Source organism: Oncorhynchus nerka, linkage group LG23 (genome assembly GCF_034236695.1).
Source record: "Oncorhynchus nerka isolate Pitt River linkage group LG23, Oner_Uvic_2.0, whole genome shotgun sequence".
NCBI lineage: Eukaryota > Metazoa > Chordata > Actinopteri > Salmoniformes > Salmonidae > Oncorhynchus > Oncorhynchus nerka.
The window spans coordinates 44,087,647-44,110,052 of NC_088418.1; the positions used below are offsets into that span (position 1 = coordinate 44,087,647).

Consider the following 22,406-nt stretch of genomic DNA (forward strand, 5'->3'; position numbering starts at 1 on the left):
TCACAATCAAGTTGACTTTCGTTGATGAATTTGCATGAATTGAATTAACATGAGTATTGATTGAGATTAACCTGATACATTAACATCAGCATTGATTAGCTGAATTCAAAGAAAGTTGCTAATCCTATCAGAGCTATAGAGGTGCACTATTACCTACCAATCAGGATCCGTTTCTATGGCTACCAGGGGCTCTCAACCTTTCCTCTGCGGGGCCTACTGAGACACCCCTCTAATCTGGAGACCCCCTGTAAGAACAATATAAATATTTTCAGAGAACATTTTAAAGAGGAAACCCCCACTGAAATGAAATGGCACAATGTCACTAACCCTTTTGTCTTCGTATTAAACAATAACATATTCACCTTAAAACAACTAACAGTGCTCTCCCATAAAATGTTGTGTTCTTGTTGCTGATGTTTCTCTATTCATGTTGGCATGTTCACGGTTTTTCCATGCTTTTCCAGAGACCCGTCAGAACTCTATAAGGCCCACTAGGTGTTCTAGCTCCCCTGGTTGAGAACCATTGTTCCACAGCCTCCTGTCCCATCCTCAGTTGAGGGAGAGCGACATTGTTTGGAAACTCTACAACAAAGGCCTGGAAGACTTTGAACAGGCACGGTTACACCCTGCCTTAGAAAAGCATTCATGAGTTTCACGAGGGAGGAAAAAGGGACCTTAGTTATTGCAAGTCTGTAGAAGATTGGTACTTTAGCTCTACCTGACCTGCTTATAAAATGCACCGTTTTTAGTAGTAGGACTCAAGGAGAGGATTTACGGTGTGTCATGGAGTCTCTCATATGATATTCTCTCCATGAGTTCAGCGGTTGTGTGTGTAAATGTGTGAGCATGTTTGTTTGTCTGTTTGTTTTGCGCCTGCGACATAGTGTTCCGTGAACCTGGTGGACTCTGCTCCAGGATTCCTATGATTGGGTCCCTACCTCTCTCATGGTCACTCACATTTTTTTTAGGGGACGACCTGAATGTTGACATGATCAAAGAGTTCACATGAGTGGTGGGTTACTGATTACTGTAGAATGGATGTTTGAGTTTCAGCCAATCAACATCCAGGATCCAAACTACCTGGGCTATAATGCCTCTTTAAGATAAAGGTTTGCTTTTCAACCAAAGTCCTGTCAGTGAAATCCTCTGCTGCTCTAACACATCTCTCCATCTCCTCGTGGGACCTCTGCTGCTGCACTGGTAAAAACTGTTTTTTTGTATTTAAAAAAAATCAATATACTGTATTTCACAACATTCCTTGTGCTGGAAAGTGTGTGTTGTACATAGTATGTTGATTGATTTGATTGATAATTGGTAATAATGACTAGAGCAACAGGAGGAGAAAATGATTATGTAATGCTTAACCTGCGTAGCTGCGCTGACATTTGTGTACCTACGAAAATGTGATTCTAAACGGAAGGTTTTTGACCATCACAGTAGTCAAACCCCAGATCTTGCCGTCTGTCTGCCCGTAGGTCCGCTGGTTCACTCTACATTTACCTGTGTCAACCGCGGAGGTCATCATGAGTGTTGAAACTAAGGCGCCCCGGGTGCCTTGCTGCTCCAAACTGAAGGTCAGTGTTTTAATTCCTCAATGCGTCTTCATCAGGGTATTCAGGGTAGTAAGGACGTGTGCCTCCTAGTAGATGATGAAGAGAAACAGTCAAGTTAGATGTACTTGGAAAGAAACATTTGGAACTTAATAGTGGTCCACACAGAACATGCAAGGAGAACTTAACTGGTGTCTCTTGAATAAATACGTATCCTGGGAAAGAGAGAAGTAAATGTTCAAGAAGATGAAATAAGCCTGATTGAAGTATTGGCCAGACAGGCAGAAACTAGGGAATAGTGCCATTCTCTCGTGGAAGCCTTATGTTCCATGTAGGAATGAAGACGACTAAGTAAGTCAAGTATTGACAGGCCGCCTGTGTCAGGTAAAAAATCTTCCCAGCGTGAAATAGTTCCCAGTTCAATAATTGCATGTGCGTCTCTTTATGTGGATGGCTGAGCTCATGCAGATGTTTCTCTCTCACCCTCCCTTGCCCTTGATTTAGATTTAGTAACTAACAAATATATGCACTGTCAATCAAAAAAGTAGTGCCCAAAAAAATATCTTCTCACATCAACTTTGGTGCTCAAGTCTGGGTGTTTATATGTTGACCTCATGCCTCAACAAGCTTCTGATTGGTCAGTGTCAATACTCCTTGTCACCATTGATTGGCAGATGTGTGAAGCATATGCGCTTGCCCACAGAATAGTTAGAAGGTGTGAGAGGGAAGCATCCTCACGAGCTCAGTCATCCACATAAAGAGATACGCTTGCAACTATTGAACTGGCGACGTTGTCACGCTGTGGGAAATTTTACAGCATGACGTCACAATCAGAACAAGATCAGAACTATTGTGAACTATTTCACGCTGGGAAGATTTTTTACATGGCAGCCTGGCTGTTATATTCGCTGCTGTGTCCTATGGCAAATGGGATTGCAGTGATTGTGTAAACCTATTCCATGGAGAGCCTCTGACCCAGACCTTTACCGACAACTCTGTAGTTGTTTATTCTCTGTACAGCTCAGGTTCGGTCTTTTAGAAGAAAAAAAACACCAACGGCAGATTGACTAACAACTATATCTGAACTGAAGGGACTGAAGGTGTGGGAGGCCAAATAGGCAAAAAGGTGGTGAAGCAGGAGGGGTGGATACAAGAGTTACACGTTTTGCTGAGTCATCCAACAGCCAGACCTGTAAAATGACAAAGCAGTTTTTCAACCTAAATATTTGGTTGAAAGACAGTGTCTGTACACACATTCACTTATAGATGTATTTTTATTTAACATTATTTCATAGATCAATAATAGTTATTCAAGTTATTCCCTAGAACTGACTGTTATGGTGGTCGATAGCCTGTTACTTTGTCTGTTATGAATCCCATAACTGAAGAGATATCAGCACATGGCTGGATGACAACACCTTTTCCAAATGGGTCAAATGAGTCTTGTTGTCTGTGTCTGGGTATTATTAGTTTCTTTAGGATTGTCTTGAACTACAGTAGATGTCCTGTCTTATGAACAATCAACTGTAGGACAGTGGAAGTGCTGTCAAACAATCCATACTCATGTTTTCCTGACCCTTCAATGTTGTTTTGTGTGCTCTGGGTAGATTTCGGATGTCAGTTTACCCTTCCCAAACCCCAACATTAACTATAATCTGGAGAAACACAAATCTGGCCCCAGATCAACATCTAGACTCTAGGGACATTGCCTTCATCTAACTCTGCTTTGTGTTTATTTTCATAGCTGTTCCTGGTTTCCCTGTCCTTTGTGTACTTCGCAAAAGCCTTCGGGGGAAGCTACATGAAGAGTTCTGTCACCCAGATAGAGAGACGCTTCGACATCCCCAGCTCACTTATAGGAGTCATCGATGGCAGCTTTGAGATTGGTAGGCCTAATGTACTAAGTACTTAGTCCTAAGGCCTTGTTTGCACAGGGCCCGAAATCAATAGATGATGTTTATTTTTCTTACAAGAGGACATCAAACCCTGGCCCCTAGCCCCATATACTTGTCCTGAACATCTATGTTAGCAGCACAGTTCAAGGCCTCCACCTAACCATACCATGTTTCTTTTTATGTGTGGTCTTGCTGCACAACCAAAATTCCTTTGGGACAAATAAGGTCGAAAGTTAAAGGCCTGTAATGGGCTAGGTGGAATTTTCACCATTTTGCTCACAATCCTTTAAGAAATACATTCCAAGAAGTATCGGGGTTGATTTGATTCTGAACAGTAAAAGCCTGTGCCCTGTGAGGTGTTGCCATGTCGTGGTTCTGTTCTCTCTCCTACCAGGTAACCTGCTGGTGATAGCATTTGTGAGCTACTTTGGGGCGAAGCTCCACAGGCCCAGACTGATAGGGATTGGCTGTCTCATTATGGCTGCTGGGGCCTTCCTAACTGCTCTGCCACACTTCTTCCAGGGACAGTGAGTACACCCCTTATTGGGTTTATTGACTATTTATCTCTAGGCGGTTTATATTTGTGAATAGTGTATACATGTAAATTGAACGTGAGGCTTGACAATAAAGAATTGAGAGAAAATCTTAACACTTCTAAAAGAAGTGGTTACAAAAAAACAACAAAGAAATGTTTGGGTATGAAGAAGGGACATGTGCCTTCTCAGGGCCACTGTATCACTTTACAGAGGAAACATACATTTCATTTCTTTCCCATGCAGGTATGTATATGAAACAACCCTGTCACATATACCTGAGGAAAACTCGACAGAAAGTATACTGCCTTGTCTGGCCAACACAAGTCATCTGGTCATAAATGATCTGTCTACAGCTGCGAGTAAAGCAGGTAACGAGTCATTCACCATCACTGCAGCATCAGAGTCTGGCTGCATCTGGGAACTGTAGTCTACATACAGTATTGCGGGCTCAATGGAATACATGGAATGGAATTAATGGAACAGTATCAAACATATGGAAAACACCACTCCGTTCCATTTACTCCATTCCAGCCATGACAATGAGCCCATTGTTCTATAGTTCCTCCTACCAACCTCCACTGTGCCAATCTCAGATAAATGGTGTGTCACAGGTTAAAAGTGCCAGAGGCGTCACTACAGACCCGGGTTTGATTCCAGGCTGTGTCACAACTGGCCGTGACCAGGAGTCCCATAGGGCGGTGCACATTTTGGCCCAGCGTCGTCCGAGTTAGGGGAGGGTTTGGCCGGGTTGGGCTTTACATGGCTCATTACACTGTTGTGGCGGGTCGGACTTTGGTCGTCAGTCGAACAGTGTTTCCTCCGACACATTGGTGCAGCTGGCTGCCGGGTTGGGCGAGTGTTAATAAGATGCGTGGTTTGGCGGGTAATGTTTCGGGGAGAACACATGACTCAACCTTCGCCTCTACCGAGCCCGTTGGGGAGTTACAGCGATGAGACAAGATCGCAATTGGATATCACAAAATTGGATTAAATAAATAAAAAATCATATTAAAAATTGCCACAAGTTATTTTTTATGGAGCAGCAATGTGTATTCAAGACCATTTTACCCTTAAGGACAAGAAAGTTGATCCTAATTGTATGCCTTTTTTTCCTTTATACTGGTCCTAGGAAACCAAATTGTGTACTTTTTTGTTTTGGTACTAGCACTAACACACCTGATTTAAAGCAAAGGATTGATGAGTGGATAAGTTAAATCAAGTGTCTTATTGCTAGGGCAAAAACAAAAATATGCACACCTTTGAGCCCCCAGGGCTTAAGAAAGCGTGCTTTGTGCTCCCACAGCGTGTGAGAAGGAGGCAGGCTCGTCCATGTGGATCTATGTATTCCTGGGTAACATGCTGCGAGGGATCGGAGAGACGCCTGTCATGCCTTTAGGAGTGTCCTATCTGGACGACTACGCCAGAAAGGAGAACACTGCCATCTACCTTGGTTAGTTAAACACTTTTTCAGGTGTACCATATCAACATTGGTTAGTAAAACCTCTTTTTATACCGTACGACATCTCTTCAACCTCTTCCATACCACACCGCTCCCTGTTGAAGTTTCCCCTAGATGTAGGTCTAGGATTAGCTTCCCCTCCTCAATCCTAAACTGAACCATTAGTGGGGAAATGAAAACTGACCCAAGATCAGGAGCTTGGGGCAACTTCACCCAACACCTCCCACTTGTATTGTGTAAACCTTGGTTAGAAACAACCTCTTCAGGCATTCCATATCAAAAATCTGCCGTCCTGCAAATAGCAATAGCTGACTTAGATGTATCAGCTACAGCAAACCATATGGCAAACGAATATGGCCAAACTATCGAACTAACTTCAGTTGAATCTACTGTCTTTTCTGTTGCTCGAACTGTATCTGAACAAGTCTCTCTGTCTCCTCTGCCTCAGCGTGTTTACAGACTGTTGGCATCCTGGGGCCTGTATTTGGCTTCATGTTTGGCTCCTTCTGTGCCAAGATCTACGTGGACATTGGCTCTGTGGATTTAGGTAACTGACTCTTGAATTAACAAATCATACATTGTCTATTTTATGTAAGTTAGGATGTATTTATATGTGCACATCAATATTGTATTTATGGCGGAATATGTGTTACTAATAATCATGTTGCATTTGCCTCATTTATTAGTTACTAAGTTGCTTCTACACCTGCATTGCTTGCTGTTTGGGGTTTTAGGCTGGGTTTCTGTACAGCACTTTGATATATCAGCTGATGTAAGAAGGGCTTTATAAATACATTTGATTTTCATTTATTTTAATTTAATCCATCTATTTGGGTGGAATCTGAAGTTGATTAACTTCTATGATGTTGCTAAATCGTGTCAGAGGGTAGTTGTTTGTGTGGTTTGTTTGCAGAACGGTTTGGTCATCTCGGGTTATTGGTTGGGACTTTTTGGGTGCTGAAAGTCATTTCTAAACATAGAGACATTTAAATCTGTTTGCATTAAGATAATAATTATCCTATCTATCTAGAACAGTATATTTTTTATCCACACAGCAAATTGGGCAGTGATCACTTTTGTTGATTTTTCGAATGAACATTTCTAATGTTCATTCAGGAGTTCAATTAACTCTGTACGAGTTAAATTAACACTCAGTGGTGTAAAATAACCCCAGTGTTGATGTTAATAATCAGTGTTGAACCAAAACCACACCCATCATTATCATATATCCTAGCATGCTCTATTACAGGGTGATTTTTTAAATTGTTTGTTTCAATTTCTGTCTTTTTTAAATGTACATTGATTGATTAATTAACTTTATGCAATTCAAATATAAATAACATTACACTGTTCTAATCCAATCTGTTACTTGGACTTATTTCACCCATTACTGAAATGGTTGTTCAAGTTTAGATGCTTTATGTACTGTCATATCTTTGTTTTCCCAACCCTGGCAATCATGCTGAATGCAGGTTGCGAGTGAATAACAATTCCAAATGTTTGATATTCTCATTCTGGCTGGATTCCAATAGGAATTACACATGACTTTGCAAGCCAGCATAATGTGACTTGCAGACCTGAAGTGGCCTGTAAAACCATGAGTTTCAGGCCACTGTATTAGGGTATGAAATACAGAGCATACAAAATATTATTTCATACGGTTCTTTCCATGATATAGAATGACCAGGTGAATCCAGGTGAACGCTATGATCCCACATTGATCCCACATTGATGGCACTTGTTAAATCCACTTCAATCAGTGTAAAAGAAGGGTAGGAGACAGGTTAAATAATGACTTTTAAGCCGTAAGACAATTGAGACATGGATTGTGTATGTGTGCCATTCAGAGGGTGAATGGGCGAGACAAAAGAAGTGCCTTTGAACAGGGTAAGGTAGTAGGTGCCAGGTGCACCAGTTTAAGTCAAGAACTGCAATGCTGTTGGGTTTTTCACGCTCAACAGTTTCCCGTGTGTATCAATAATGGGTCACCACCCAAAGGACAGCCAGCCAACTTGACACAATTGTGGGAAGCATTGGAGCCAACATGGGCCAGCAGTTCTCAATGTTAGGAAGGTGTTCTTAATGTTTGTGCACTCATTATTGTAGTGTCTTAAAGAATTTGATTGTAATGAAAACATATTCGCTTTGGAACTCACTTGGTGATGGTCACAAGACTGAAAATCAATGAACAACCATGTCTCTGTCACTAACATATACAGTCATGGGAGGTAACTACTCGAAAGGCACACTGGAAAATATGCAAACAAGACCTTACACTAAGCAAAGTGTTAATTTAACACTGAAAAGTGTGGACCTGTATAGACACTGGAACAGTGTGAAATGTAAGAATCAGTGTTTATTCAACTGGAGAATTTGCTGTGTAGTATGATGGTCTTTAAAGAGCTAAGATTACCAGGGAGTTCTTTGCTAATTGAGCCATGTAGCTGAGTCTTCACATTTTGAGCATTACTTGATAACATTGATATTGATATTATTGCTATTATTTCAGATTATAATGGAATATGAATTCAGCAGCCCAGTTAGTTATTTTAAGGCAATGTCTGATCAACTGACCATGTTCACCCTCATACTCACTCACATCTGTATCTCTCTCCTACCCACAGAGAGCATCTCCATCAACCACAAGGACTCTCGCTGGGTGGGGGCCTGGTGGTTAGGCTTCCTGGTATCTGGCTTCCTGATGCTCCTGGCTGGGATTCCATTTTGGTTCCTCCCCAATACTCTGGCTAAGCAGTGCAAGAGCCCCAGCAAAAAGAGACAGAAGGAGGACAAACAGGCGAAGAGCTCCTCTGACACCCCAGAGGTGGAGCCGGAGCAGGGCAGTTTCCTACCGGAAGACAACACTGAGGAGGATGCACCACAGCCTGTCACCATGGCTGCCATGGCTAAAGGTATTGCGGGATTGATTCCATTTACATTCCTAGTCCCTTCGCCTAGCTTCAGAGAGGGTGGGGTAGGTGTTGGAAAAAGTAATGGCTCCACCTTGCCCAAAGTTGTGTTTCTGATAACTAACCTTCATATGTCCAGTACTTTGAAATCTATGATCCCAGAGTTGTTAGGTGCTGGGGAAAGAGGCTAGTGACTAATGGAACTGGGGCAGCGGAATTCTTGCATTGTCTTCAATCATTGATGGACATTACAGCTTAGACAAACCTGATCCAGAGTCTGACCACTGACCCTTAACAGACCCCAAACCCCTGACCCCATTTAAGCACTAATCTATGCGAGATATAGGACCAAGCGTTGCTCAAGACCGACAACTTAGTGACAGTACAGACTCTGACTACAGCCAAATGATTACAAATACCACATTCCATTGACCACATTTCATTATATGGTGGATACTGTACCTTATATGGATATTGATACTGTACCTTATCTATGACATTATACTAGAGTGACCAATGTATTGCTGAACATTGGATTTCCCTGCTTCAACTATTCTGACGTTACTGAATACTACAATATGCCTTTCTGAATTGTCATTTCTTGTTATTTCCAGATTTTGCGCCGTCCCTGAAAAGGCTGTTCAGCAACAAAGTCTACCTGCTGATCATCCTGACGTCCGTGGTGGCATTCAATGGCTTCATAGGGATGATCACCTTCAAACCCAAGTTCATGGAGCAGGTCTACGGGCAGTCTCCCTCCAAGGCAATCTTCTTGATAGGTCGGCAACAGTACAAGAGGCACACACAGACACTTTCTCTCTCCTTCTCTCTCCTTCATGTTGCCATGTTGCCATTGAAAGAACGCGTGACTGAGATAAACATGACTAAAAGTGTGTGCATGTGTGGGCAGCAACTTTAAACTGAAAGAGCACTCTGCACTGTTATTAGATAGTCCAGTAGCTAACCTGATTACTCACCACCACTTGTCCACGAGTATCTAGCTCATATTGTGCATGACTGTCATGCAACACTTTTCCCACACAGCTTATACTGTCAGCAGTAACAGTGCATTTAAAATACTCTGCTATGCATTAGTTATACACATGCCAGACATTATAAATCATGCTGATACACATGTATCCATCTATGCTCAACTACTTTCCTGACAGTCTTTACAAATCTTTCAATGTAGCCTGTTTTATGTTTTAAAATGTGATTGCATGGCAAATGATTTGACCACTTTTGGGAGAATAAAGTACTACAGACTTGACTTGTCTGTCTCTGTCCAGGTTCGATGAACCTGCCTGCGGTGGCAGTTGGGGTCATCGTGGGAGGCTTGGTGATGAAGCGGTTCAAGCTGAGCGTTCTGGGAGCCGCCCGACTCTCCATTGTCTCCTCCTTCCTCTCCTTCTGCCTCCTGCTCATCCAGTACTTCCTACAGTGTGACAACTCAGAGGTGGCTGGCCTCACCATGACCTATCAAGGGTAAGTACTGTAGTTCATGTAATATACAATGCTATCAGAAGGTATCCACACCCCTTGACTTTTTCCAAATTTTGTTAGGTTACAGCCTGAATTTAAAATGGATGACATTGAGATGTTGTGTCACTGGCCTCCACACATAATGTCAAAGTGGAATTATGTTTTTCTACATTTTTACAAACTACATAGGAATGAATGAAAAGTCTTTAAGTCAATAAGTATGCAACCCCTTTCTTATGGCAAGCCTAAATATGTTCAGGTGTACAGATTTGCTTAACAAGTCACATAATAAGTTGCATAGACTTACTTTGCCTGGAATAATAGTGTACCCCACACATACAATTAATTATCTGTAAGGTCGCTCAGTCAAGCAGTGAATTTCAAAAACAGATTCAACCACAAACACCAGGGAGGTTTTTCCAATGCCTCGCAAAGGGCACCTATTGGTAGATGTGTAAAAAAAAAAAAAAAAACACACACCGTGAATATCTCTTCTGAGCATGGTGAAGTTATTCATTACTCTTTGGATGGGGTATCAATTACACCCAGTCACTACAAATATACAGGCGTCCTTCCTAACTCAGTTGCCGGAGAGGAAGGAAACCGCTTAGGGATTTCACCATGAGGCCAATGGTGACGTTAAAACAGTTACAGAATTGACTGGCTGTGGTAGGAGAAAATTTAGGATGGATCAACAGCATTGCAGTTACTCCACAATACTAACCTAATTCACAGAGTGAAAAGAAGGAAGCTTGTACAGAATAAAAAAAATTTGCAACAAGGCTCTAAAGTAATACTGCAGAAAATGTGGCAAAGCAATTCATTTTTTTGTTGTGAATACCAAACATTATGTTTGGGGACAAATCAAATAAAACACATTACGCAAGGACAAACCTAAAACATAAGACCAAATCTACACTGTAGTTGCTTACCAATAAGACAGGGAATGTTCCTGAGTGGCAAGACACGGAAACGGTTGTCTAGCAATGGTCAACAATCAATTTGAAAGAGTTAAGAACTTTGAAAAGACTAAATGGGCAAATGTTGTACAATCCAGGTGTGGAAAGCTCTTAGAGACTTGGCCAGAAAGACTCACAGCTGTAATCGCTGCCAAAGAGGCTTCTACAAAGTATTCCCTCAGGGGTGTAAATACTTTGTAAATTAGATATTTCTGTATTTAATTTTCAATACATTTTCAAAAATGCCTACCAACATGTTTTAACTTCGTCATAATGGTGTATTGTGTGTAAAAAGTATATATAAACTGAACAAAAAAAATAAACATCCTTTTTTCAGGACCCTGTCTTTCAAAGATAATTCGTAAAAATCTAAATAACTTCACAGATCTTCATTGTAAAGGGTTTAAACACTGTTTCCCATGCTTGTTCAATGAACAATTAATGAACATGCACCTGTGGAACGGTCGTTAAGACACTAACAGCTTACAGACAGTAGGCAAGTAAGGTCACAGTGACACTAAAAAGGCCTTTCTACTGACTCTGAAAAACACCAAAAGAAAGATTCCCAGAGTCTCTTTTCAGCTGCGTGAACGTGCCTTAGACATGCTGCAATAAGGCATGAGGACTGTAGATGTGGCCAGGGCAATAAATGTCAATGTCCTGTGGCAGACCAGGGGGTTTGGTCAAGACGTTTACCCAGTTCAGACATGGACAGAGAAGGATTAGCTCAGTTTCAAGGGTGTTTTATTTAAATTATAGTTAAAAAAAGAAAAGGATAGGTCCCCCCATGAGACCCTCTCCGGGATACCTTCTTCTGGGCTCCGGGTCTTGCTGTATCCTGTTTGGCACACCAACTCAAATTCCCTCGTTTCCGCTCGGGCACCGCCTCCAACTACACGGAAGTCACCTTACTTCCCCCAGTCCCCTTGTGTGCTGGCCTTCTGGCAGCTTTATGGGCCTTGCACAGCTGGTGAGCAATCCACCCTTGATTACTCACAAGCTCCCAATCAACCCCAATTAGTCACGGCTGGGGAGCCCGTAGAGACCTGGCACGTCCAGCAGATGGAGCCGTCGCCTCATGATGTACACCCCATCTGCTACCAGGCCTCGACGAGTCTCCCCCTGGTGGCTGACCAGCTGTACGCCACAGTCCGTACTGTGAGACGCCAAAGACAGCAGTACAGTGAGACAGGAGAGACAGCGGATTGCCCTCGCAGTGGCAGACCACGTGTAACAACACCTGAACAGGATCGGTACATCTGAACATCACACCTGCAGGACAGGTACAGGATGGCAACAACAACTGCCCAAGTTACACCAGGAACGCACAATCCCTCCATCAGTGCTCAGACTGTCCGCAATAGGCTGAGAGAGGCTGGGCTGAGGGCTTGTAGGCCTGTAAGGCAGGTCCTCACCAGACATCACCGGCAACAACGTCGCCTATGGGCACAAACCCACCGTTGCCGGACAAGACAGGACTGGCAAAAAGTGCTCTTCACTGATGAGTCACGGTTTTGTCTCACCAGGAGTGATGGCCGGATTCGCAATTATCGTCGAAGGAATGAGCATTACACCGAGGCCTGTACTCTGGAGCGGGATTTATTTGGAGGTGGCGGGGCCATCATGGTCTCGGGCGGTGTGTCACAGCATCATTGGACTGAGCTTGTTGTCATTGCAGGCAATCTCAACGCTGTGCGTTACAGAGAAGACATCCTCCTCCCTCATGTGGTACCCTTCCTGCAGGCTCATCCTGACATGACCCTCCACTGTGACAATGCCACCAGCCATACTGCTCGTTCTGTGTGTGATTTCCTGCAAGACAGGAATGTCAGCGTTCTGCCATTGCCAGCGAAGAGCCCGGATCTCAATCCCATTGAGCAAGTCTAGGACCTGTTGTATCGGAGGGTAAAGGCTAGGGCCATTCCCCCCAGAAATGTCCGGGAACTTGCAGGTGCCTTGGTAGAAGAGTGGGGTAACATCTCACAGCAAGAATGGTCAAATCTGGTGCAGTCCATGAGGAGGAGATGCACTGCAGCACTTAATGCAGCTGGTGGCCACACCAGATACTGATTGTTACTTTTTAACCCCCCTTTGTTCAGGGACACATTATTCCATTTCTGTTAGTCACATGTCTGTGGAACTTGTTCAGTTTGTGTTTCAGTTGTTGAATCTTGTTATGTTCATACAAATATTTACACGTTAAGTTTGCTGAAAATTAACACAGTTGACAGTGAGAGGACTTTTTTTGTTTGTTGCTGAGTTCATATTATTCCATTTTGAATTCAGGCTGTAACACAACAAAATGCGGAAAAAGTCAAGGGAATTCTTTCTGAAAGCACTGTAAAGGTTAGGGTTAGGGTTAGTTCCTCTCCTGCCTCCTGCTCATCCAATACTTCCTACAGTGTGACAACCCAAGAAGTGGGTTACCAAGGGTAAATACTGTAGTTCATATGGCGTAAATAGAGTAAAAGAATTTGTAGAAATGTCATATCTGGAGACTTAGCATTTATACAGTGATTCTAAGAGAAGGCATGAAGCACAGTGTGCTTGGATTGGTACAAAATCAGATTTTGCTTGACTATTACTATTGCTACTGATTTAGATAATATAAGACAACAAAATACAAACTTTGATCTTTGTCTTTGTGTTCATTATCGTTGCACTGGACTGCCGTGTAAAACAATAAACACAATACATTGTCACACTTTTGACTCATAGCTACATTGTTACCTTTATCCCCCAGGGCTACAGAGGTGTCTTACCAGCAGGAGAGCTTGCTATCTCAGTGTAACATGGGCTGCTCCTGTTCCCTGAAACATTGGGACCCTGTGTGTGCCAGAAATGGCATCACCTATGCCTCCCCCTGTCTTGCTGGCTGCCAGACCTCCACGGGCGTAGGCAAGGAGATGGTAAGATATCTCATGACTAAATGTCTAAATGTGTTCCGAGTTACTTTCAACTCCTCCGGCCTTGTTTATTAACACATGAACACATCGCTCTGTTGTTACAGAGGTCTCTGTTTCCATAGGGACAACATATGAGTGTAGAACTCCAGCGAACACTTCGGAATGTTACATACTATACCACACAATCCGTTGCGTTAGTACTGGGCTGGAGCCAAAACCTGCGCACCCTTGTGGGTCAAACCCATAGCCTACTTTGATGAATTTAAAGTCGCTGTTTCTCCTTCTGTTTTTTCTCCATCTTCTCCTTCCTCTGTTCCACAGGAGTTCCATAACTGCACATGTATGCAGGAGCTGAAGGGGGGGCTGATGGCTCCACCAACCAACATGTCCGCCATCTTGGGACAGTGCCCCAGGAAGAGTGATTGTGACAGGATGTTTAAGTTCTACATGGGTGTCTCTGTCCTGGGGGCCTTCGTCTCTGCCTGCGGGGGCACATCTGGATATATCGTCCTGCTCAGGTAAGACAAGACATTGGGATGGATGGAGCTGCCCAGTGGTGGAAACAGTACCCAATTGTCATATTCGAGTAGAAGTAAAGATACCTTAATTGAAAATGGCTCAAGTTAAAGTGAAAGTCACCCAGTAAAATACTTCTTGAGTAAAAGTTTTAAAGTATTTGGTTTGAAATTTAGTATTGAAAGGACATGTGATTTCAAAATTATACTTATGTATCAAAAGTAAAAGTATAAATAATTTCAAATTCCTTATATTAAGCAAACATTCCAACACTCAGATATGATTCTGAGTGTCTGCCAGATCAGAGGCAGATGGGATGACCAGGGATGTGCTCTTGTTAAGTGTGTGAATTGGACCCCTTTCCAGTCTTAAGCATTCAACATGTCAGGGAAAATGTATGGAGTAAAAAGTACATTAATTTCATTCGGAATGTAGTGAAGTAAAAGTTGTCAAAAATATAAATAGTCAAGTACAAATACCCCCAAAAACTAGTAGAACTTTTTAACTTTACACAACTGAAACTGCCCACCTGTGATTGGAATCACTTTTGTATTGTTTTTGTTTGCAAACTTTGTTCACCCTCAATGTGTTGCTTTTGTTTTGTTTCAGATCTATACACCCCGATTTAAAATCACTGGCTCTTGGGATGCATACATTGATAGGCAGAACTCTGGGTAAGTAAGATAAGTTTGTTGAGGGTATGAACAATCGTAGAACCTTGTGTAACATTCTCAAAATGTTCTATTTTCATTCAATTTCTTTGGTTAAGGAACTTGAGAAAGTAAAACACTTCAGTAACTTGTGTGTGTGTTTGCAGGTGGAATCCCTCCCCCTATCTACTTTGGAGCTTTGATTGACAGGACGTGTCTGAAGTGGGGATTAAAGCGATGTGGGGGTCAAGGAGCATGCAGATTCTACGACTCACATGCATTCAGGTACAGTCAACTGAACTCAACTGATAAATGGACGGATGGATGGACTTTATTCTAACCTCTGTCCCTTCTCTCCCCCTGTAGAATAACGTTCCTGGGTCTGGTCTATTGTCTGTACGGCCTGGCCAACCTGCTGTGGGTGGTGCTGTACCTGCAACTGTCCAAGCGGCAGAAGAAGTTGGAACTGCGAAGCCAGGCCAAGGCTACAGCCCTGGAGGACAATGGGAACAACAATCCCAATGGACATGCCATGGTCAGCATCTTTAAGAACAAAGATGACCTGGACAGGGACAATGAGAGCACCATCTGAGATACCAGAGAGATTTCCAAAACAAATGGTTTTTGATCCTGTATTGTGTCATGCCCATGATCCACCTGAAGTGTTTTTTGGGGGGTATTTGGTGACTTGTCGAATGAACAAGTACATTTTGTTTTGCCACAACTCGGTACAGTCTTAAGCCAAGCCCCAGTACATTGGTAGGAATTGGTCGCTATTTGTGAAACTGATTTTGCTGCTAGATCTGTTCGACCAAAGCCCTGATATATTTACCATCCTCTCAATGTTATTAATGCAGTATTCAATATATGAGATCCCAATGAAGTATTCCTCCCATATGAGTTATTATGAATAGTTTGCCAACCACAGGCCGCACCTATTACCTGTCTCTATCTCCCCCTTTCCCATCTGAAGGACCGTTGTACATACTATAAACAAAAAACCTCTTACAAGTTCTTTCGAAACTTGATTTCTGTCCTATTTCGATTTCTCTCTTGTTATATACAGTCCCTTGCAAAAGTATTCAGACCCATTGTATTTCTTCACATTTTAGTGTGTTACAAAGTGGATTAAAATGTATGTAAAAACATTTGTGGGGTCAACAATCTACACAAAACATGCGAAGCAACGTAATACCATTGAAACTATACGTGACATCAACTGTGTGAGCACATGTGAAAACGTGATCACATGTTAAATCAATGTGACAACAAGGGGAGGCAAAATGTCAGCATAACGCCATGACACTACACTGTTGGATTCGAAACGTTGAACATAGAGATATTTAAGACGTGATAGATCAGACGCTTAGTGTATTAAGGAGAGAGATCTGTAGAAAGACGAGTGGCTGTGGAATGTGCTGGGTGGACGGGAGGAGGTCAAAGGACTTCTATAGGGGAGGCAGATGGACATCTGTGGACTAGGCGAAGGAGGGGTTGAGGTCAGGAGGTGAGGTCAGATCCCACGAAGGGAGTAATAAGAGTTTAGTATCCGGTTACCCTCTTCCTGTGGAACCATAAGATGTAAGGATTGGAGAGAAGGAGTGTCTTAAGTGGGATATATATACCTGTGATGGTGAGAAATGTTTGGCTGTCTGAATTACAGCTGTAAAGACCCTTTTTTTAAATATATATTATTTCACCTTTATTTAACCAGGTAGGCTAGTTGAGAACAAGTTCTCGTTTACAACTGCGACCTGGCCAAGATAAAGCAAAGCAGTGTGACACAAACAACAACACAGAGTTACACATGGAATAAACAAGCATACAGTCAATAACACAATAGAAAAAAAAGTCTATATACAGTGTGTGCAAATGGCATGAGGAGGTAAGGCAATAAATAGGCCATAGTAGTGAAGTAATTGGACAGAATTAAACTTGGTTTTAAGCTTCTCTAGTGTCTGTGAGTTGTTTACTCTGAAAAATAAGAACCTAACATCACAAGACATGTTAAAACACAATCTCATGAAATAAATGTGACATAGGAGAGGAAAAATTTCAACATGTGATATCATGACACTAAACGTGACAACATTGGAGCACATAAAAACCCAGGTGTCAAATGTCATTTCGAAAATAATTGACATTAATTCAATTTAAACAGTCATGGTCCCCTGCAGGCTTTGTCTCGTTGCATCGATAATCTGCTAAATGTAGAACTAGTTACAGTAAAATGCAGGTGTTGGTGTTAAAGGACAGTATGCTGCTGTACGCTGATTACTTGGGATTCAACTTCTGGGTTACTAGCCACCTGAAGTTGCTGCTGTGCCACCAGGTCTGTGGAGATACTGTAGATTGGCACAAATACATTTCTGCGCTTTGCCTAAAGTTGCAGTAAAAAGTATTCTGACTTAAAGTATTGTAAAACCTTGTACTGTGGCCTGTCGTAGCTGAATCAGAATGAGTTAGGTAACATGGATAAATAAGATGTTTTATTTATTTTCATAATATGCTTATATGGAGAAAGTCACTTGGGGCCCAGCGAGGGGAGAGGTCAGGCTTGTCTTTTACATGTTTGGTAAAAGGCAGAATATCAGAAAGGGAGAAGTCAGGTTTGAACATTGTCTTCATAATGAATATATCTGTGAAACCATGTAAAGGGCTCCAGTATGTATGTACTCCAGTCACTCCCTCATTTTCCCATTGGGGGGAGGAGTATGGCAGTGTCTGGAACCATTGTATGTCCCCTCTGATGTTGCACTTATCTTGAGATATATGTATATATAGTATATGACCTAGAGGCTCACTCCTCTCCGGGAGTTTGTCCAGGAGGGGGGTATTTGAGATGGGAGTATCTAGAATTGACAATTGATATATGCCATTGGATGAGGTAATGTTATGGTAATAGGCAGTACCAAGAACGAGAAGTAGAACCTCGTCTTAGAGAGCAAATTGAACGATAATTTATAGCTAATGCTATCTGGCTATGAGATACCCCTCTTTCAAGTAAAATGCCCTTTCTGAAGTTCCTATTGTCTGTGGTTCGTTCGTCATTGTGAGTTGAGAGGGGTGGATCTTTGCTATAAAAGATCTCAGTTGCCATTATGTTGACACTCTCAGAATTAATTTATAGACACTGAATTGATCTGAGAGTCAAAGGCTATGGTGAAGCTCATATTATTAAAATATTAAGTTTAAAGTATAACTCTGACTTGTGTGTGTTTTGTAAACTCTCCTTATTTAGTAATACAGGAAATTACCACGACAGACCACAATTTGAAATCGGCCTTAAATGTAATTTCAACTCATAACCTTTTGGTCGCTAGCAGCCTGAAATGTCCTGCTACACTGCAGCTACACCAAAATATCTTTGAGCATGAAAGAGATAATGCCACAGCCTTATTGGCAACCATGATAAAAGCTGCCCAGAATCAAGTAAATAACTGTCCAATTATCACCCCCAACAGACAACTAGCAGTACTCAAGGACACTTGAAGTATAAAATAACTTGCGAAATCATGGTTGGGAGTGCATCAATGTTTCTGCAGTGGTACCAGTTAACTTGCAACATCTTGGCTGTGAGAGCATCAATGTTTCTGCAGTGGTACCAGTTAACTTGCAACATCTTGGCTGTGAGAGCATCAATGTTTCTGCAGTGGTACCAGTTAACTTGCAACATCTTGGCTGTGAGAACATCAATGTTTCTGCAGTGGTACCAGTTAACTTGCAACATCTTGGCTGTGAGAGCATCAATGTTTCTGCAGTGGTACCAGTTAACTTGCAACATCTTGGCTGTGAGAGCATCAATGTTTCTGCAGTGGCACCAGTTAACTTGCAACATCTTGACTGTGAGAGCATCAATGTTTCTGCAGTGGTACCAGTTAACTTGCAACATCTTGGCTGTGAGAGCATCAATGTTTCTGCAGTGGCACCAGTTAACTTGCAACATCTTGGCTGTTCGAGCATCAATGTTTCTGCAGTGGCACCAGTTAACTTGCAACATCTTGGCTGTGAGAGCATCAATGTTTCTGCAGTGGTACCAGTTAACTTGCAACATCTTGGCTGTGAGAGCATCACTTGCAACATCTTGGCTGTGAGAGCATCAATGTTTCTGCAGTGGTACCAGTTAACTTGCAACATCTTGGCTGTGAGAGCATCAATGTTTCTGCAGTGGCACCAGTTAACTTGCAACATCTTGGCTGTGAGAGCATCAATGTTTCTGCAGTGGTACCAGTTAACTTGCAACATCTTGGCTGTGAGAGCATCAATGTTTCTGCAGTGGCACCAGTTAACTTGCAACATCTTGGCTGTTCGAGCATCAATGTTTCTGCAGTGGCACCAGTTAACTTGCAACATCTTGGCTGTGAGAGCATCAATGTTTCTGCTGTGGCACCAGTTAACTTGCAACATCTTGGCTGTGAGAGCATCAATGTTTCTGCTGTGGCACCAGTTAACTTGCAACATCTTGGCTGTGAGAGCATCAATGTTTCTGCAGTGGTACCAGTTAACTTGCAACATATTGGCTGTGAGAGCATCAATGTTTCTGCAGTGGTACCAGTTAACTTGCAACATCTTGGCTGTGAGAGCATCAATGTTTCTGCAGTGGCAACATCTTGGCTACCAGTTAACTTGCAACATCTTGGCTGTGAGAGCATCAATGTTTCTGCAGTGGTACCAGTTAACTTGCAACATCTTGGCTGTGAGAGCATCAATGTTTCTGCAGTGGTACCAGTTAACTTGCAACATCTTGGCTGTGAGAGCATCAATGTTTCTGCAGTGGCACCAGTTAACTTGCAACATCTTGGCTGTTCGAGCATCAATGTTTCTGCAGTGGCACCAGTTAACTTGCAACATCTTGGCTGTTCGAGCATCAATGTTTCTGCTTTGGCACCAGTTAACTTGCAACATCTTGGCTGTGAGAGCATCAATGTTTCTGCAGTGGTACCAGTTAACTTGCAACATCTTGGCTGTGAGAGCATCAATGTTTCTGCAGTGGTACCAGTTAACTTGCAACATCTTGGCTCTGAGAGCATCAATGTTTCTGCAGTGGTACCAGTTAACTTGCAACATCTTGGCTGTGAGAGCATCAATGTTTCTGCAGTGGTACCAGTTAACTTGCAACATCTTGGCTGTGAGAGCATCAATGTTTCTGCAGTGGTACCAGTTAACTTGCAACATCTTGGCTGTGAGAGCATCAATGTTTCTGCAGTGGCACCAGTTAACTTGCAACATCTTGGCTGTGAGAGCATCAATGTTTCTGCAGTGGTACCAGTTAACTTGCAACATATTGGCTGTGAGAGCATCAATGTTTCTGCAGTGGCACCAGTTAACTTGCAACATCTTGGCTGTGAGAGCAACAATGTTTCTGCAGTGGTACCAGTTAACTTGCAACATCTTGGCTGTGAGAGCATCAATGTTTCTGCAGTGGTACCAGTTAACTTGCAACATCTTGGCTGTGAGAGCATCAATGTTTCTGCAGTGGTACCAGTTAACTTGCAACATCTTGGCTCTGAGAGCATCAATGTTTCTGCAGTGGTACCAGTTAACTTGCAACATCTTGGCTGTAAGAGCATCAATGTTTCTGCAGTGGTACCAGTTAACTTGCAACATCTTGGCTGTGAGAGCATCAATGTTTCTGCAGTGGTACCAGTTAACTTGCAACATCTTGGCTGTGAGAGCATCAATGTTTCTGCAGTGGCACCAGTTAACTTGCAACATCTTGTCTGTGAGAGCATCAATGTTTCTGCAGTGGCACCAGTTAACTTGCAACATCTTGGCTGTGAGAGCATCAATGTTTCTGCAGTGGTACCAGTTAACTTGCAACATCTTGGCTGTGAGAGCATCAATGTTTCTGCAGTGGCACCAGTTAACTTGCAACATCTTGGCTGTGAGAGCATCAATGTTTCTGCAGTGGCACCAGGTAACTTGCAACATCTTGGCTGTGAGAGCATCAATGTTTCTGCAGTGGCACCAGCAACAATGGTGGCCCTCTCCAAGCATTTGGGAATAGCAGACTGGGATAGGAATTGATTGAATATGACCGTAGACACACCAGCCAGCTGATCTGCGCATGCTCTGAGGACGCGGCTAGGGATGCCGTCTGGGCCGGCAGCCTTGCGAGGGTTAACACGTTTAAATGGCTGCGGTGTAAAACATTTAAACGTGTTAACCCTCACACCATTGTTCCTGTTCCCAAGAAAGCTAAGGTAACTGAGCTAAACGACTATCGCCCTGTAGCACTCACGTCCGTCATCATGAAGTGCTCTGAGAGACTAGTCAAGGATCATATCACCTCCAGCCTACCTGACACCATAGACCCACTCTAATTTGCTTACCGCCCCAATAGGCCCACAGACGATGCAATCTCAATCGCTTGTCAGTTAGATATTGTAAAAGTCTCAAAAACGTACTCGCAAAATGTTGCCAGTAACTTACAGGACACTTGTGGCCACTAACAATCTTTCCAGTAACCTACTGTCTTCATTGATTCAACTGTTGACAACATGCACCTTACTTGCTGATTGGCAGCAGTAGCCTAACAGAAGATTGCAGGCATGGCTTATTCTAGATGTGGCTTTCAGCCAGCTCTATTTGGTCTCCCATAAGAGGGGATGTCATCCCAAATAATGTGCTCTGTTCATAAGCATTAAGCTTGTACACTGTCAGTTCTGCAGAACACTTGTTTAGGATAGGGGGCAGTATTTTGATGTCCAGATGAAAAGCATGCCCAAAGTAAACTGCCTGTTACTCAGACCCAGAAGCTAGGATATGCATACAATTGGTAGTTTGGATAGAAAACACTCTAAAGTTTCTAGAACTGTTAAAATAATATCTGTGAGTATAACAGAACTGATATGGCAGGCTAAACCCCGAGGACAAACCATCCCCCCCCAAAACAACAATTAAGCCTACCACTATTTTCAATGGCTGTCACCTTTATTATAAGGCCAGGTCCTCCCAGAATGCAGTTCCTAGGGCTTCCACTAGATGTCAACAGTCTTTAGAAAGAATTTCAGGCTGGTATTTGGACAAATGAGCCACAAATTGTAGTTTTTCTAGGTGGCTCCCATTTTGGCTTTAATGTTTCCAAGTGCGTGAATGAGAACGTGTTCTTTGGTATTTTTCTCCGGTAAAGACAATAATGATTCTCGTCTTAAATTTTATTGTTTATTTACGTATTAGGGTACCTGAGGTTTGATTACAAACTTTGTTTGACTTTGTTTGGAAAAGTTTATTAGTAACGTTTGGGATTCATTTTGTATGCATTTTGATGGAGGGAAACTGGGTGGATTATTGACTGAAGCGCTCCAGCTAAACTAAGTATTTATGGATATAAAAAGGACATTATCGAACAAAAGGACCATTTGTGATGTAACTGGGACCTTTTGGAGTGCCAACAGAGGAAGATCATCAAAGGTAAGGCATTTATTATATCGCTATTTCTGACTTTCGTGTCGCACCTGCCTGGTTGAAATATGTTTTTCATGGTTTTGTATGCGGGGCGCTGTCCTCAGATAATCACATGGTGTGCTTTTGCCGTAGAGCCT

The 22,406-nt window shown here is 42.5% G+C and overlaps 1 protein-coding gene across 1 annotated transcript; it reads left to right on the plus strand.

Annotated features, from left to right (window-relative positions):
- Nucleotides 1–724: 724 nt before the first annotated feature.
- Nucleotides 725–16,010, plus strand: slco1d1 (solute carrier organic anion transporter family, member 1D1). Its single transcript, XM_029630058.2, has 15 exons — nt 725–1,200; nt 1,476–1,574; nt 3,295–3,436; nt 3,840–3,972; nt 4,225–4,349; nt 5,285–5,431; nt 5,889–5,987; nt 8,065–8,352; nt 8,964–9,128; nt 9,639–9,834; nt 13,534–13,699; nt 14,018–14,214; nt 14,822–14,886; nt 15,030–15,147; nt 15,229–16,010. The coding sequence occupies exons 2-15, from the start codon at nt 1,524–1,526 to the stop codon at nt 15,452–15,454; spliced, it is 2,118 nt and encodes a 705-aa protein (XP_029485918.1). The 5' UTR covers nt 725–1,200; nt 1,476–1,523; the 3' UTR covers nt 15,455–16,010.
- Nucleotides 16,011–22,406: the final 6,396 nt, after the last annotated feature.